Source organism: Paramisgurnus dabryanus, chromosome 10 (assembly GCF_030506205.2).
Source record: "Paramisgurnus dabryanus chromosome 10, PD_genome_1.1, whole genome shotgun sequence".
NCBI lineage: Eukaryota > Metazoa > Chordata > Actinopteri > Cypriniformes > Cobitidae > Paramisgurnus > Paramisgurnus dabryanus.
The window spans coordinates 33,665,675-33,684,462 of record NC_133346.1 but is presented as its reverse complement, the minus strand read 5'-3'; the positions used below and the strand labels follow the sequence as shown (position 1 = coordinate 33,684,462).

General features: G+C 38.5%; 1 protein-coding gene and 1 long non-coding RNA gene across 2 annotated transcripts in view; one reads left to right on the top strand and one right to left on the bottom strand.

Annotated features, from left to right (window-relative positions):
- The window catches only part of LOC135718191 (uncharacterized), a 51,650-nt gene that overhangs the window by 3,625 nt on the left and 29,237 nt on the right, over nt 1–18,788 (bottom strand). Inside the window, exons 2-10 of the mRNA XM_073816107.1 lie at nt 8,955–9,038; nt 2,723–2,992; nt 2,442–2,630; nt 1,631–1,769; nt 1,279–1,374; nt 962–1,028; nt 417–549; nt 237–316; nt 81–150 (exon numbers count right to left, since the gene is read on the bottom strand). Coding sequence (XP_073672208.1) covers nt 1,281–1,374; nt 1,631–1,769; nt 2,442–2,630; nt 2,723–2,992; nt 8,955–9,030 — 768 coding nt within the window. The 5' untranslated portion in view covers nt 9,031–9,038 and the 3' untranslated portion in view covers nt 81–150; nt 237–316; nt 417–549; nt 962–1,028; nt 1,279–1,280. The remainder of the gene's footprint in view (nt 1–80; nt 151–236; nt 317–416; nt 550–961; nt 1,029–1,278; nt 1,375–1,630; nt 1,770–2,441; nt 2,631–2,722; nt 2,993–8,954; nt 9,039–18,788) is intronic.
- LOC135717985 (uncharacterized) lies at nt 12,147–15,154 on the top strand. Its single transcript, XR_012337721.1, has 4 exons — nt 12,147–12,625; nt 12,719–12,815; nt 12,936–13,046; nt 15,019–15,154. It is a non-coding gene; the product is annotated as an uncharacterized lncRNA (long non-coding RNA).

Below are 18,788 nucleotides of genomic sequence, written 5' to 3'. Positions count from 1 at the left end.
TGGTCTGCCTCTTTACAAGAGTTCGACAAAACAATTTTGGCCAATTCTTTGCACTGTGCAAAACTTGGAGCAAGTCGAACCTGTGACAGTAGGTTTATTTTGTGGAGCCAGTAAACCCAACTCACTGGAGGAATATCTTGGAGATTTCATCTGTGAAATACAAGAATTAAGCAATGGTTTTGAATTTGAAGGAATTAACCTAACTGTACAGCTTACTTCAATGGTCTGTGACGCACCTGCACGTGCTTTTCTGAAGAGCGTAAAAGGTCACACAGGCTACCATGGGTGTGAAAGGTGCATTCAGGATGGTGTTTACCTAGAAAACAGGATGACATTCCCAAGACATGACATGCCCCTTAGAACAAACGAGAATTTTAGAGAAAAAATTGATTCAGATCACCACCTTGGCACCTCACCTCTAGAAAAAACTTCACTGGACATGGTCTATGGATTCCCCCTTGATTATATGCACCTTGTGTGCCTTGGAGTCATGCGGCGGCTTCTCCTCTTGTGGCTACGGCTGGGTCCTCTAACTTGTAGGCTGTCGGGCTTTCAAGTCAACATATTAACAAAGAGGTTGCTTAGCGCCCAAACAAGTGTGCCCATGGAATTTGCTCGCAAACCAAGGGCACTGAAGGAAATTGATCGATGGAAGGCGACTGAGTTTAGGCAGTTTTTATTGTACACAGGCCCTGTTATGCTGAAAGACCTGCTCAATTCAGAGGTGTACAAAAACTTTCTGCTGTTTTTTGTGGGCATTTCTATACTGTGTAACGACAGCCTAATTGGAGATCACATTGACTACGCAAATGAAATTCTGCACCTTTTTGTTACACACTTTGGACAACTATATGGCCCCAAATTTCTTTCCTACAATGTTCACAGTCTTATACATCTTGCAGAAGATGCAAAACACCATGGCGTCCTCGACAACTTTAGCGCTTTTAAATATGAGGATTACCTCAATAAACTGAAGAGACTTTTGCGAAAGCCTACATGCCCCCTTAGTCAGATTGTCAGGAGGTTTTCTGAAATGCCACAAAACAAAAAATCAAGACAAACAGTCACAAAAAACACGCCACAAATGCTCAGAAAACAACATGCAGCCGGCCCTTTACCCGAATCTTTTCTGGAAGCCACACAGTATAAAGAACTCACAACATCTTTATACACAATCAAACTGGACCATGCTAACAGCTTTGTTTACATGGGCGGAAAAGTGGCAAAGGTTCAAAACATTATTTCACTGGGGGAAGACATTTACATTGCATACAGTACCTTTAACAGCCACAAAAATTTTTTTGAATATCCCCTGCCATCCTCAGCACTTGGCATTCATCTTGTTGACACCATTTCAACAACATCAACAGAATTCTGCAAATTTGAAGAGATTGAGGGGAAAGCTTTTTTGGTTCCATGTGACCATTATTTTGTTTCAGTTCCTCTTCTACATACACAGTAGTTATTCATTTGTTTTCATTAGTTATTCATCAATTTATTCATGAAAACATTCATTTCTTGTTTTGTTTTATATTTGTTTGAAATAAATTTTAATTATTTATATAAACAACTAAAATCAGAACATTGTTAAACATCAACAGTCCCCGGTTGGTGCAGATAGAGAATGTACCTGATAGTTGAGTTTATAGAAGAGGGAACAACCGGTCCTATAGCACAACCATGGATCTCTGATGGACATGCATGGTGGCCTCCATACAAAGATTTGGACCGGCTGCTGAGGAGTGTAAGGACGATGGAGACACCACAGCCTGAGAAAGGGTGGACCAAACATCAGGCAAGAATACTGTACGAGTCAGGTAAGCAGTAATTGTCACTGTAAATGGTACATAAATATCAAAAAGCAAATGATGGCAAACTTATTAATGTGTGACCTCTAATGGCTTAACCCTTTAATAAGTGAAGATGCTTAATTTGTTTCAGCATCTTTTGAAAGCATTGCAAAAAAGTGGACGAAGGCATGCTATACCTCTGACATCAACTCTGAGCCTGAAACACCCAGCGGAAAAAGAATTCCAAAGTAAGTTACACCAAAAGCTGTATTCATAAAAGCTATATAGTATATTTTACAAAACATTCTTTTCATTACGTAGGATGATGTCATGTAAAAAACAATAAAATCACAAAAAATTCCTTGGCTGGAAAGTCACATGGAAAGTCACACATAGGGAACATAGAATCTTTGCAAACAAGGTCTTTCAACTTGAGAAACAGGAATCAGAATTAAAATGATTTCCAAATATTCCAGAATTGAACAGCCATATTTTACTACAGTACATAGTACATAGACTAGAACATTTTTATCATATATTTTGCCTTGAAAAATATATTGCTTTTTATTTTTAGAAAAAAAATTTACTCATCAGATGAAGATGAAGAGGAAGATTTCCCCCTAAAAAAAAAAAAAAAAATTAAAGCTTTACCTGCGCAGAGTTTGAAGGTTCCACCAGCTCCGACGGCTCCACCAGCTCCACTGAAGGCTCCAGCAGCTCCACCGAAGGCTCCACTGAAGGCTCTGCCGAAGGCTCCACTGAAGGCTCCAGCAGCTCCACCGAAGGCTCCAGCAGCTCCACCAAAGGCACCAGCAGCTCCATTAAAGGCACCACCAGCTCCTAAACACATCATAGGTAACAATGATTAGTTAAAATGTATGTTACATACACGTGTAACTACTAAGCAGTACAATTTTTTCCATCAGCTCCACCGAAAGCTCCAGTAGCTCCCCCGAAGGCTCCAGCAGCTCCCCCGAAGGCTCCAGCAGCTCCCCCGAAGGCACCAGCAGCTCCCCCGAAGGCACCAGCAGCTCCCCCGAAGGCACCAGCAGCTCCCCCGAAGGCACCAGCAGCTCCCCCGAAGGCACCAGCAGCTCCCCCGAAGGCACCAGCAGCTCCCCCGAAGGCACCAGCAGCTCCCCCGAAGGCACCAGCAGCTCCACCAAAGGCACCAGCAGCTCCACCAAAGGCACCACCAGCTCCTAAACACATCATAGGTAACAATGATTAGTTAAAATTTATGTTACATACACGTGTAACTACTAAGTGCTAAAAAAATCATTATTTTCAGGTCCTGTTGTGCAACCTTTGCCAAGCAGTTCAAGCAGACCAGGAAACTCTTTCAGTAACTGTAAGTTTGAATAAAAACGGTTAGAAGTAAAAAACAACAATGGTTTAAGCACTTTGTGCCATGCCCAAAACACTCCTTACCAATGGTAAACTGTATTGCATGGGATCTCATTGCTTGAAGCTTGATTATGTTTTATTAGGCCCACTTCTGTTTTTATTTGTTATTGTTTGAACAGAAACAATGGCTATACTATAAAGTTATAACTCCAGCTTTAACAAACACAACCTCTGCTTTCCAAGTGCAAAAGTAACACAGTCTTGCAGCATCTGAATATACAATTCGCTTTGCTAACATCAGTGTCTGGCTGTGACTTCTTTTTTTTGAGGGCACACAATGCAAAGCTTGTCACAACATGCGTTTAGCCCATCAACATATGTGTTCAGTGCTTCATGTAAACTTGTGGGCATCACATGTCATTTCAAAATATGTGTCTGCTGCAGACATTTCAAAAGCGTTTATGATAAAAGAGACACTCACGTTTGCTAGATACTTGCCTAACCTCATGTGTAATCAGAGTTTAGTGTTAAGTTAGTATCTTGCGAGTATTTTGTGAACAAGCCCTCATACACCCTTTTGACGCCTGTGCAGCTGGCACATATTTTGACATGCTTTTGACGCATGATGCACATACTAGATTCACATGACGCATAACACATATTTTGAATTCACGCCGCTCAGAAGAGAAGTCACTGGCAGACACTGGCTAACATGGATCTGTCACTAAAGTGAAAAACGCCCGCATGTGCACCAGGTTTAAATGAGGGGTCAGAGTCACGGTGGAGCACAGCGACTGACGGCAGGCATGTATGTAAAGCACCTGTTGTGTTATAGTAAAAAACATGATGTGCAAAAATGTATTTGTGATGGTCAATTGATTTGGTGAAATCAAAATGAATGAATGGGAAACACTATAATAATAATAACTGCTTTAATGTGATATAGCATTTTTTTTCTATACTAACCTGCTATAACCATATTCACACAGCCAGAAATGTCATTTTTATCTCTCTGCAAATATTTTTTTCTCGGAAAAGTAAATTTGTCATTTACTAAGGTCAACCACATGACAATGGTTAATGTCAAGCCCTGAACTATTACCAGTCATTAACAATGACATTTGCATAATCACATGATTAACCTACCAAATCTACAATTTCAGCTTTGGACTTCATACCAACAAACTTATATGAGGCAGACCAGCCTGAGAATGCTTGGGGTGAACACACACATAATCAAGGTAAAAAAGAGCATTATTTAGCATTTGAAAAACCAAAAGGTATTTGCCCATGAAAAACACCCTAACATTAGGTGATGCAATTTTCTTTACAATACATTAGAGAACACCATTTCTGTCTCAAGACCCTTAGGTTTCCAAGAAGACACAACACAATGTAAGTTATTAAAACATAATTACAATTACAAAAATAGCCACATACATTCAATATTTAAAGGCCAGTTTTCCAGACAGTGTTTAGATTAATCCAGGACCAGGCCTTTGTGGATCAGGCCAGGTGTGCATTTTGAGACTAAACAACCGCACCAATATGTAAAGATTAGGGATGGGCATAATTAATCGACGATCGACAATTGATTGTTAAGAATTTCGTCGATAACGTTAATTTGTTATCAATTAATCGAATGCATTTTTTTTATCTAACTCCTGTTTCACAAATACTCCGTATGCAGTGCGTTTGCGTACGTGTGCGGAATCCGTCAAGCACCCGTTGCAGTTTTGCAATGCTTTATTTATCTCCACATATATCATAAATAAAAATAAGCAGAGTAACTTTGCAAGTCTACCCTTCCACATTATATATTTCCTACTATGTATGTATATGATTTCCAAATAATAAACGAGAGTATTCAACGACAAAAAGCGTATCATATGGAAATAAATCCTCACAATATTATTATTTCTCAAAACTTTATGACAAAAATAAGCAACTGTATTCCTACAGTTATTTAAAGATGCACACATTATTCCGCATATATTTAAATATTATACAAAAGTATTCATATAACGGCACGTCTCATATGGAAAATAAATATCCTCACATTAACATAACAGCACAATGAAATGAATAAACAGACAATGAAACAGGATTGAAATATAAATTGTATTATTATTACCGGAAAAAAGCAATATTGCTAAAATAATCTCTGAGTTAAATGCGTCAAAAACGATGTTACCCGCACAATAAGTCTAAATGAGCAATAAAAGTGAAACAAACATTATTAGGCCATGTCTCAAAACTTTATATGACAAAATATATTTTAAAGAAATGTATACTTACAGTTATTCAAAGATGCACACATTATTCCATATTACTCCCGTTTATGAGCACGTTTGTCTCTGGCCTCGCTCTGTTATGTAGTAGATTGACAGGTGCGCATCTCCGTCTTTCAAACATATATCATTTTGTAATTACTACCTTGGGAAAATTAGCCATGATTTTATCATTGTGAAAATGTTTTTTTTTTTTGCAGATTAAAAACGATTTGTATTTCCGCAATTTTACTACAAATACCATGGTTATGGTATATTGTGGAGTTGGAGACCATAGTAAATTTGTGTCTACTGTTGTTTTACAACGAATAAAAACTAAAAGACTATGTTAGTATAATTAAACAATTGTGAATGGAGCTCACAAAACGCACGCTGTTTCACACATACTCTGTATGCGGAATAAGCCAAGTTAGCGCTGAGGTACCTGTGCATCCCGGCCAGTCTTCTCTGAGCAGCTGTTTTCGGCGGCGGCTGGACTGACGGTCACCATGGGTTGCGGTCGCGTCTGACCCCAAAACATGCTTTTATTTCTCAAAAAAAATCAGTAGACTGGTGCAGAAGTTTACTTAAGTTGGTTATTTTTCACGAGGCTTTAAGTAGCCTAATTTGTTATAGCCTAATGTTAGGAAGGCTAATATCTTGCACTTTCTTCTGGCTTGAATAATTTTGAGTTACATTTTGACAAAACCTTTCAGATCTAAGTATTATGTTTTTTGTTTAATTTAATGTTAAACATGAATCTGTTTTTTTTATTTATTTTGGAAATAATGAGGTCTCTGTTTAAGAACGCTGGCTCGCAGCTGCAGGTTCCGCTGCTTTACAGCACCGCACATGCACGCACATATATGTTTGAAACATAGTTTAACTGTCTGCCACAAGTTGATCTTGTAATAAAGGTCTCATCGAGGAAAAGCACGCTGTATGTTTGTATTCATTGCATTTTTTAAGTATAAAAGTTAAATAACAAATTTTATTATAAAAATATTAATGATTAATCGATAGTCGATCGTTAATTCTCCCGACGATCGACAAAGAAAACTTAATCGAATGCCCATCCCTAGTAAAGATATATCAATGCAAGGTGTTTTTAAAATTAGGGCAGCTCAAACTTACATTTTAGTCTAGAAATAGAATAAGCCCTGTCTGGCAAACCACTCCCAAGTGTGTTAAATATTGTTTAACACAAAGCTAGAGGCACAATTTAATTTCAGGTAGAGAATTAAGGCCTTGATAATATCAAGCAAACATCTTACCAATTGCTCTACTTTTATCTCACAGCGCTCAGACTTTTTGCCACTCGTAACCACAGTCTGTCGATGGTAAAGTCTTGTGCATACCTTCTATATGTGGATTTTGTCATGGTAGCAATTTCAACTCTTTCATTAGGTTCAGGTGGCCCAGGCTTCATTCAGCAAGATGAGCAAGGACATGCTTGGAGTGCATATCCTCTTGGCAATCAAGGTAAATAAGCATTAATACTCCTCAATTAAAGTGTTCACAACATGTGTTTTTATTTGTATTGTTTTATTATGTTCGCTGAGGTGTACATGTAATATTACTTAAGTTTGTTTTTGTCAAAAACACAGTAATTGAAGAAATGTAGACAATTTTCCACCCTGTTTTACACACTCTGGTTAAAAAATTCTTTGTGTGCTTCTGTATGGCCTCACTTTGTGTCCACTAGTTTTTATTTGTCTGACATTGCAATCTTACATTTGAGTCACTCTTTTAACTGAACACCACTGTGCTGTTACTATTCCAGCCATTCATTTTAGTTAAGAATGGTTTCAAAAATGCTTTTGTTATTGAAATCACAACATAAATTACATCCTACCACAAAAGGTAATACAACTTTTTTGTATCATCTATTAGAGATAACATATTCAGAACTGAGACCCTTTCAAGACCTGAGAGGAACATATGAAGAACGAACGCAGAGTAAGTAATAAAAACTGTAGCTATTGTCCCAGCTCTTTAGAACCTCAAATTGTAAACTTACATACAATCACTGAATCATAATGAATCATAAATCATTAGTGTGTTAAAATCAGTCGTAGTCATTCACTAGGGCTGGGAACTGTGACCAATTTAGCAATACGATTCTTTTAAATATGCTTTCAGTTTTATTTTGAGTGCAGAGTGTCTGCAGGTTTCACCAACTCTAATTCAAGACTTTTAAAAGACCTTTTTAAGACCATTATGAATGAAATTTAAGACCTACATCACAGCAATGCGGTGCAATTTTATAGTCCAGTGTGCATGCCTCCATGCATTTTTTTTACTTTTATATTTCATGACAAATAAGTAGGGTCAGACGGAATCCGCAGACTTTTTATGCTTTTTCTCTGGAAATTTTTTGGAAAAATCTGTGGAATTCTGTGGAATGATTTTAAATGTTTTTAGAAACATTTTTATGTGCTGCTGAGTGCTGACTGTCACGGCACATAGACGACACAGAGACAAGTAATATCTGTTTAACTCAGTGGTAAGTTTTATTTCATCTCAAATATCAAATGGTTGGTGCTCTCTATCATTACTCACATCAAACAACACGCGCAGGGTTTATGTACTTGTCAATGCCGCTCACAAACACGCGAGGCTATGTATGTGTGCTTGTCGTCAATGACGGTTATGGTCACAAACACGCTCAAGCGTGGTTTATGTGTGATTGTCAATCACGGGCATTAAATTCGCGGGTGCGGATTCCGTTTGGCCCTGCAAATAAGATGTATTTTATAGGGGTGTGACACGAGACTGTGTTCACGAGATATTTAAAGTTTGTGGATATTACGAGGTATTTTTCACCTTGAAACTTAAATCCTGGTGCAAAGAAGATATTTGTTTAATACATTTTTGCAATATTACTTGAAACTGTCTTTACTAACTGATAAAAGACTATTTATTATGTGCACTGAAAAAACATCAGCCAATCGTTGACGCAATCACCGCGCAATCAAAAATTCTCCTCGACAGGTAACAGTGATTATTCTTTCTTTATGGAATAATTATTGTTGTACTGTTATTCAGGTATATCGACATTGTTCTTGTACTGTAGTTGTAAGTCAGTGACCAGTCTGCTACACGCTAGTTGAAATGGGAGTAGCGTCGACTGATCTAACGTTACGTCTTATGTGTTTATTATCATATCATTTCACATAATGAATCCACTGACGCAACACAGCATATGTGGTTAACAAACACTCGTGTTCAAATACTCGTGCATGAGTTTTGGAAGGCATTCCCTAGAAATGAGCTGTGAAGGAGGGGGGCTGTTCTTACGCATGCGCTTGTTTAAAAAACTCAGTAACGGTCTTTGGATTCTCAGTCGGTAGTAAAATATAGTAAAATATTGAAAAACAGTGTCATTTTCCTTTAAAACTGATGCCATTCATCCGGGCGCATCATAAAGACCAGGCACATCCCGAATTTCTAGTTGTTTTTGAATGCTTATTACAAACTTTTTTCCATTTCTAATTTTATAAAACATTGTGTGTGAAAATGTGTCATGGTTGCAATTACTACTTACTGTGCCAACTCAACCCCTTCCAGCTCCAGCTGTCCCAGTGAGCTTCTACCAGAGGGATGATGTTTGGGGTGAACATCCATCTAACTTTCAAGGTAAAACCATTAATTAGCTCATGCAGGAAACACATACCCAGCAAATAAATAACTCAACATTTAAAATGTTTTAATCCATTAGAGAACACAACCTCTGACCAGAGACCCAGTACCCACCAAGGACGGTGACCGTGATTTTGCCAAGTAGGGAGTGTTCCTGGATTAACATCTCTTTGTTGATCCTGGATCCACATTTCAATCAACCAATCACAGCCCTCTGATGTCATCAGTGTGTGCCTACCAAACCATCACCGATTGACCACATGTGGATTCCCTCCATTTTCCACCCCAGCAGGCTAAAAGAGGTAAGATATTACATCGATCCTGTTGAATTTGACCCAAAAATGAAATTTTGTAAAAGCATTTATCGCAAAAATCATGCAATTCAACTGAATAAATATAATTTCAGCATTTTTGTGACCAAAAGCATCGTGTACAAAAACTGATTTTGCTTATGATCTACTGTTAATTATTACAACGTTTAAGGAGATTATATTAAAATATTTTTTTAAACTAGTGTTAGACTGCATTTTTGCCTTTTCTGTTTAAACGAGCTGTTGGCTGTATTAAGGAGTTTCAAAATTAAAGTTTGTGTATGTTGGCATTGATCCCATTAGAATAATTTCAAAACAGTCGAAAAGTGTTACTTTTTATATGGTACAGTCTGAAATAACAAAAAATTGTATTTTGAATCATTTCAATACAGTCTAAATTCCTGCACCATAATAATTTCTGTTTAAATTTTCTGTTTAAATTCGCTGATGTTGATCCTGGACCATCATAATAATTTCTGTTTAAATTCGCTTATGTTGATCCTGGACCATCATAATAATTTCTGTTTAAATTCGCTTATGTTGATCCTGCACCACCATCGTAATAATTTCTGTTTAAATTCGGTGATGTTGATCCTGGACCATCATAATCATTTCTGTTTAAATTCGTTTATGTTGATCCTGGACCATCATAATCATTTCTGTTTAAATTCGCTGGTGTTGATCCTGGACCATCGTAATAATTTCTGTTTAAATTCGCTGATGTTGATCCTGCACCATCATAATAATTTCTGTGTAAATTCGCTGATGTTGATCCTGGACCATCATTATAATTTCTATGTAAATTCGCTGATGTTGATCATGGACCATCATAATAATTTCTGTTTAAATTCGGTGATGTTGATCCTGGACCATCATAATCATTTTTGTTTAAATTCGATGATGTTCATCCTGGACCATCATAATAATTTCTGTTTAAATTCGCTTATGTTGATCCTGCACCACCATCGTAATAATTTCTGTTTAAATTCGGTGATGTTGATCCTGGACCATCATAATCATTTCTGTTTAAATTCGCTGATGTTGATCCTGGACCATCATAATCATTTCTGTTTAAATTCGCTGGTGTTGATCCTGGACCATCGTAATAATTTCTGTTTAAATTCGCTGATGTTGATCCTGCACCATCATAATAATTTTTGTTTAAATTCGCTAATGTTGATCCTGCACCATCGTAATAATTTCTGTTTAAATTCGCTGATGTTGATCCTGGACCATCATAATAATTTTTGTTTAAATTCGCTAATGTTGATCCTGCACCATAGTTATAATTTCTGTTTTTATTCGTTTATGTTGATCCTGGACCATCATAATAATTTCTGTTTAAATTCGCTGATGTTGATCCTGGACCATCATAATAATTTCTGTTTAAATTCGCTTATGTTGATCCTGGACCATCATAATAATTTCTGTTTAAATTCGCTGATGTTGATCCTGGACCACCATCGTAATAATTTCTGTTTAAATTCGGTGATGTTGATCCTGGACCATCATAATCATTTCTGTTTAAATTCGTTTATGTTGATCCTGGACCATCATAATCATTTCTGGGTAAATTCGCTGATGTTGATCATGGACCATCATAATAATTTCTGTTTAAATTCGGTGATGTTGATCCTGGACCACCATAATAATTTCTGTTTAAATTCGCTGATGTTGATCCTGGACCATCATAATCATTTCTGTGTAAATTCGCTTATGTTGATCCTGGACCATCATAATAATTTCTTTTTAAATTTGCTTATGTTGATCCTGGACCACCATCGTAATAATTTCTGTTTAAATTCGGTGATGTTGATCCTGGACCATCATAATCATTTCTGTGTAAATTCGCTGATGTTGATCCTGGACCATCATAATAATTTCTGTTTAAATTCGCTTATGTTGATCCTGGACCATCATAATAATTTCTGTGTAAATTCGCTGATGTTGATCCTGGACCATCATAATAATTTCTGTTTAAATTCGCTTATGTTGATCCTGGACCATCATAATAATTTCTGTGTAAATTCGGTGATGTTGATCCTGGACCATCATAATAATATCTGTTTAAATTCGCTAATGTTGATCCTGGACCATCATAATCATTTCTGTTTAAATTCGCTAATGTTGATTCTGGACCATCATAATAATAAAAAACAGGATACGAGCAATACAAGCATATGTTGTGTTTTGGTGCTGGTATGCTGGTGACCACCAGCTAACCCGCACAAAACCAACATGGACCAGCATGGGAATGATGCTGGTCTATGCAGTTTTTTAGCAGAGAATACAATGTTGTGGTCCAAATTGATTAACAAGGTACTATTTTTTTTGTATGTGCATTTCAGCTGTCTTCCATGATGGAGGAGTTTATCAAAAAGACTGTAGAAAATGAGGAGAGGAGAAAAATAAGACTGAGAAACATACAACTCAAAGTGCATGTTCTAAAACCAGATGACCCAGAAGAGAACCTTATCACAGAATGCATTAACAAAGAACACAAACAAACATTCAGGACCACAAATTGTTCTAGTTTACAAGACCAAAAAAGAGGATATAATATTTTCCGTTGCAGAAGATCTGGAAACGTTTTTGAAAGAAGTCACAGAACTGTGGGATGTAAAGCATACATTTCATTTAAAATAAGACATGATTGGAAAGGACACAAAATTGTTGTGCAGAGAATATTTAACCAACACAATGGGCATGATATTTCTGAAGAAGATGGTCTTTTTCAGCAAATTAACCCTCAGTTAGTGGAGCAGATTAAGAAGTGGATCACATTAGGGGTAAAACCAGATGTCATCCTTCTTCAAGCTAATGAGTGGTCAAAAGCCAGAGGAGCAGCTAATTATCATTCCAGAGAATACTTTGTTACACCAGAAGACATACATAATATCCGTACTAGCATGCTTCGAGGGAAACACCTAGATAAAGATGATTGTAAGAGTACAGACAAGCTATTAACTGGTCCTTTCAAAGATGATGTCATATTTTATCAGCCACTGGGTAAGGATCAGGACCTTATTATTGTTCTCCAGACTGAGTTCATGAGAAAAGACTTACAAGACTATGGGAGTAACATTTTGTTTTTTGATGCTACACACTGTGTGAATCAATATTCCTTTCCACTCTATACATTGCTTGTGAGAGATGACCATGGTCATGGTGTTCCTGTTGCATACATAATAACGAGCAGGGAGACCCAAGAAACCCTTAAGCTTGCACTTCAGAGGCTACGACCTGTGTTCCCTAAGCCGCCAAGGTAATTTATTAAGTCATCAATTGCAGCTTCTTAAGTTATTTTATATCAGCAGTGTTAAACAAGGTAACCTAATTTTCTTTTTTTTTATTGAAGGTGCTTCATGGTTGACAAAGACATGAGTGAAATTAATGCTTTGAATGAAGTTTTCCCTGAATCTGATGTTCTTCTCTGCTGGTACCATGTACTTCAGGTAATTGAAATTTTGTAATCAGAAAATGTTCGTTTTACTTTCACAGTCATTTTTTTAAAGAAGGGTCAATACATAAATAAATCAAAATACTTGCATAAAACATTACGTTGTCATTTACAGGCTGTCGTTCGGTGGTTGATGAAGACCGAATCTGGTGTTACTGGGCCACACTTCTCAAATACCCGGAGAGAAATTCTAGATTTCTTTAAAAAAATGAAAGCTTGTGCAACGGTATTTATATTCAAATTGATGATTTATGTAGATATACACAATTTTTGTTTTATTAGAATTTTATTAGTTTATGCACTTTTCATTATTATTTGTGCACGTTTCAGCAATAACAACATACAGTAAACAAAAAACTTTCGTGGAACAAACGTAACCTTCGGTAAACCCTGCAAAGAATAAAATGAATAAAATAGTCCTTTTAGAGTAGTTTATTTCTGATAACAGCATAAGCAAAATGATAAGCAAAATAAACAAAACATAGATTGCCTTAGTTCAAATCATAGATAAAGCATATCAAAAACCACTATTATCTAACCCTACTGTGTAAATGTGTACTATATAATGTATACAATCCAAACCTCCCATCAAATAGCGGTAATCAATGATCACAGTCTTCCCTCGTCTTTAGGAAACCAAAACATTTGTTATTTTCGCAAGATATTTGTTCAAAAGTTCAGTTTTGCAACTAGTTAGACCAGCAAACAAACAGAGACTGGAAATTAAGTTCCACTCAGACGCGTAATTGCGTCACGTGCGTCTGATGAAACCATCTATAGAGTAGGGGAGAGCAGGGGCGAAAGTACAATTTTTCAGAAAATTTTATTTTTTAAAATAAATTTATAGACAGAGATATATTTTTGCTGTGGCCAGTATATCACAAGTGTGGTCTATCAATACCAGGTGGAATTTTGAACACATGTAAAACGACTTCAGTATAATTTCACTTTGAACAGAAGTAGTGAATTGTTACTTTTGACCCTGACAGCAGCGACGAAATTAACACACAGGTGGGTCAAAGTAACACAGAAAAGCAAGAAAGATTTTTGTTTATAGTAAATATACATGACTATGACCTTGTTAATATGTAACTGCAAACATATTTTGTTGTTTATCTTTGAAAAAAATAATTACATTTCATTTTAAATTTCAGTTATATCAAATGTTTCAAAAGCAACCTAACAGTACAAACTTGAATTGTTGAGAATAAAAAAAAGTAAACAGTATGAACACTATGAAAATGAAATTAAATCAAATTAGAATAATATAAACTTTATACACATAATGCAACAGCATTAAAGGAAAACACCACCGTTTTTCAATATTTTACTATGTTCTTAACTCAACTTAGACAAATTAATACATACCAATCTTTTTTGAATGTGTGCTTTTAATCTTTGTACAGGGCCCTGTGAATGTGTTAGCATTTAGCCTAGCCCCATTCATTACTATGGCTCCAAACAGGGATGAATTTAGAAGCCACCAAATACTTCCATGTTTTCGCTATTTAAAGACCGTTACATGTGTAGTTATACGAGTAAGTATGGTGGCACAAAATAAAACGTTTGTTTGGAGCCATAGGAATGAATGGGGCTAGGCTAAATGCTAACATATTCAAGAAACGTTGTACAAAGATTAAAAGTGCACACATTGAAAAAGATAGGTATGTATTAATTCATCCAAGTTAAGGTAAGAACATAGTAAAATATTGAAAACGGTGGTGTTTTCCTTTAACAGCGGAACAAAAGTTACAAGTGTTATTGTGTCTCGACATGAACTCCTGACATTTAAACACGATTAACTTTTTTTAAACTCGGAAAAGGCAAACTTCAGGATGTGTTAGAGCACTAAATAACCAGTAGATTTATCAGTTATGTGACATATGAAATCAGAAACACAATGTGTTATAAATGTGCGCAAAACAGTGATGAAATAACTCAATATTTTTCAGCTCCGTCAAGTGTTGTGTGCTAAAGATGCTGTCATAGTTTGGAATGCAAATGTTATCCGGGCTCTAAGAAAATCACTTTGTTACTTTCATCCCGCGTTACTTTCATCCCAGTTCCCCCCTATATATACTTTATGACAGTTCAAAAGGTCATACAAAACAGTAGAGATATATGGGGAAAAATAGTGTTGCTGTTAATATTAAGTGTTTGTTTTGCTTGTAGACACAATATGTTTTCTTTCATTGCAGAAGACTGACTTTGAAAGGGTGGCAAAAAAATTTCTTAGCAACTTTTCTCACTACCAAGAGGTTTGCAAGTACTTCCAGAGGTACTGGGAACCAATAAGTCAAAGATGGGCTGATTTTGGTCGTTGTTATAACCATGGGAATTCAGAGACCAACAATTTAATAGAAAGGTAATTTTGATCAGCAAATGCTTAAGTTAAAATATTTGAGTAACACTTTACAATAAGGTTGTATTAGTAAACATTAGTAAATGCAACAACTAACATGAACAAACAATGAACAATAAAGTTTTTAGGCATGTATTAATTTATTAATGTTAGTTAATGTCAATAAAGATATTCATATTACCGGTAGTTCATAATCCATTAACTAATGTTTAATTTTTAATAATACATGTATATTAGTAAATGCTAATATTAAAATGAACAAAGATTATTAAATGCTGTATAAGTATTGTTTATTGATAGTTCATGTTAGCTAATGCATTAATTAACACATACAACCTTATTGTAAAGTGTTACCAATATTTTTTTACAATTCTGCAGACAACAAAATAAAATTGTATTCAGTTGGTACCCTATAGGAAGCTGCATAATAAAATAAATAACATTGAATATAATTAAAGGTGCAGTGTGTCATTTTAAAAAGGATCTCTTGACAGAAATGAAAAATAATATACAAAACTATATTATCAGGGGTGCATAAAGACCTTTCATAATGAACCGTTATGTTTTTATTACCACAGAATGAGACATTTTTATCTACATACCGAGGGTCCCCTTAACATGGAAGTCGCCATTTTGTGCCACCATGTTTCTACAGAAGCCCTTAATGGACAAACTTTTTTACCAAGTTGTCTCCGAAGATGACATGTTTGTACAGTGGTTGCTACCATAGCATCTCTATGCGTTTCAAAAGCGAGGGGTGAGCAGTGAGTGGAGCCATTGGTTGCAATTCGCAAACGCACCACTAGATACCGCAATAATTTACACACTGCACCTTTAATAGGAAATATATGGTTTACTTTTATTCAGCTATTAGTGACCCATGTAATCTTGTGGTTGTTTTCACGTCTGTTAAAAGTATCTTACCTTCCTGTTTAAGGGATTTTTGTCTATTCTTTCTTACTAAAGTCTTCCAGTTCTGTAAGATTCCTGCGCCATCTTGCACTCATTGTTCATTTGAGGTCTATTCACAGATTTTTAATGATGTATAGGTCAGAAGACTGTGAGGGACATGACAAAACGTCTCGGTTACGTATGTAACCCTCGTTCCCTGAAGGAGGGAACGGAGACGTCACGTCGTGACCGACGAATTGGGAACTCGCTTAGAGAGACCAATCTGCTTCGAATACTACTAAAACGCCAATGAACTTGGCATTGAGATATTTGCATAATGCTGGCGCCGCCCCGCCAGGTGCGTATATAAGCCACAGGTGCAAATATGGAAATTAGCTTCTTTTTCGCTGAGAAAGCCGGAAAGTGTGACCGGCCGATAAACAGCAGGGAGCAGCCCTGTGGCGACGGGACGTGACGTCTCCGTTCCCTCCTTCAGGGAACGAGGGTTACATACGTAACCGAGACGTTCCCTTTCAGTCGGTCACTACGACGTCACGTCGTGACCGACGAATTGGGAATCCCTACCAAAACGCCACTGAGGGCTGACCTCTTCCAGTGTCTGCGTAAAGCCCTCCGGTTCCACTTAAGGATAAGGAGAATTAGGTTTTAAGGCAGAAGGCCGGGCACTAGATGTTCCTTTAACCCCACAGTAGTGCTAGCGACTGGGAAGCGCCCTATCTGAGCGGTATAGGGACGCTGCGGAAGCCACCGCCCCGTTAAGGGCTATTGGTGGGCGAAAGTCAACCGTAGTTGAGGTATAAATGACAGCCGTGGCTGTGTAAGCAAAGCAGTGCTCTGCTGAGGGAAACGTGGGTTAGTAGGATTAACCCCACGGAAAAATACTCACAAAGGAACCCGATGGGACGCAATGTGGATGCCCGAGCCAAACACATAGGTTCGCGAGGATGCAGCTAGTGAGAGGCTGGCAGCGGATGCTCCGCAACATCAGGCTGCCAAGGCAGCGGAGGAGACAAAACAAAGTACTACGCATTTTGTCCTGAAGGCCTTCCATACTGACAGTTATTGTGTAGCGTCAGTCGGAGGCTGCAAGCCGACCTGCGAGCCTGTTCTCTGTGCTTCCCCTAGCGAGGAAAGAACACGAGAGGAGACAGGCTCGACACGAACACTGTAAAATCTAGTGAACGTATTAGGTGTCGCCCAACCAGCAGCTCTGCAGATGTCTGTTAGCGAGGAACCACGAGCGAGTGCCCAGGATGAGGCAACACTCCGTGTGGAGTGCGCTCTCAGATTAAATGGACAAGGAATGCCCTGCAGATTATAAGCAAGGGCGATAGTATCGACTATCCAATGAGACATCCTCTGCTTAGTGACAGCTTTCCCTCTCTGCTGACCACCGTAACAAACAAAGAGCTGATCTGAGGTCCTAAGGCTTTGTGTGCGATCCACGTAGATGCGTAGCGCTCGTACGGGGCATAATAAAGCCATGGTTGGGTCTGCCGCCTCCGCGGGCAAAGCTTGCAAGCTCACCACTTGATCTCTGAAGGGAGTGGTGGGAACTTTGGGCACGTAGCCTGGTCTGGGTCTCAATGTAACACTCGAGACAGCAGGGCCAAACTGAAGGCACGAATCGTCGATAGAGAATGCATGAAGGTCACCTACCCTCTTAACAGAGGCCAATGCGAGTAGGGTCAGAGTTTTCATTGATAAAAACTTCAGACTCGCAGACTGCAAAGGCTCGAACGGGTCTCCCTGCAGGGCTTTCAGCACCATGGACAGGTCCCAAGGAGGAATAGAGGGAGGGCGCGAGGGGTTTAGCCTACGAGCGCCTCTTAAAAACCTAATAACTAAGTCGTGCTGGCCGACTGATCTGCCATTAATAAGTGAGTGATGAGCAGAAATAGCAGCGATATCAACTTTAATGGTGGAGGGTGACAGCCTACCATCTAACCGGCGTTGAAGGTATGAAAGCACAATATTAATGGGGCATTCTCGGGGGTCCTCGCGTTGCGAAGAGCACCAATCGACGAAAAGGTTCCATTTAAGCGCGTAAGCCCGTCTTGTGGACGGAGCTCGAGCCGCGGCGATGGTGTTAGATATCGCTTGCGATAAATCACCTAAACCTTGTGCGCGCTCAACGACCACACGTGGAGATCCCACAGGTCGGGGCGCGGGTGCCATAATGTGCCCCCTCCTTGAGAAAGAAGGTCCTTCCTCAGGGGAATCCGCCAGGGAGGGGCTGTCGCGAGGAGCATTAGTTCTGGAAACCAATTCCTGGTCGTCCAGTAAGGAGCGACCAGTAGAAGGCTCTCCTCGTCCTGCCTGACTTTGCACAGCGTCTGTGCGATTAAACTCACTGGTGGAAACGCGTATTTGCGCATCCCCCGCGGCCAGCTGTGTGTCAGCGCATCCACGCCGAGGCTGCCCTCGGTTAGTGAATAAAACAGGCGACAGTGGGTATCGTCCGGGGACGCAAATAGATCTATCTGCGCACGACCGAACTTCCTCCAAATTAGCTGTACCGTCTGGGGGTGGAGTCGCCATTCTCCGGGGCGCGCCGCTCGGGAAAGCACGTCTGCCGCTGTATTGAGTGAACCCGGAATGTGAATGGCACGAAGGGACCTCAGATGCTTCTGACTCCAAAGGAGGAGATGACGGGCGAGATGCGACATGTGACGAGAGCGCAAACCGCCTTGA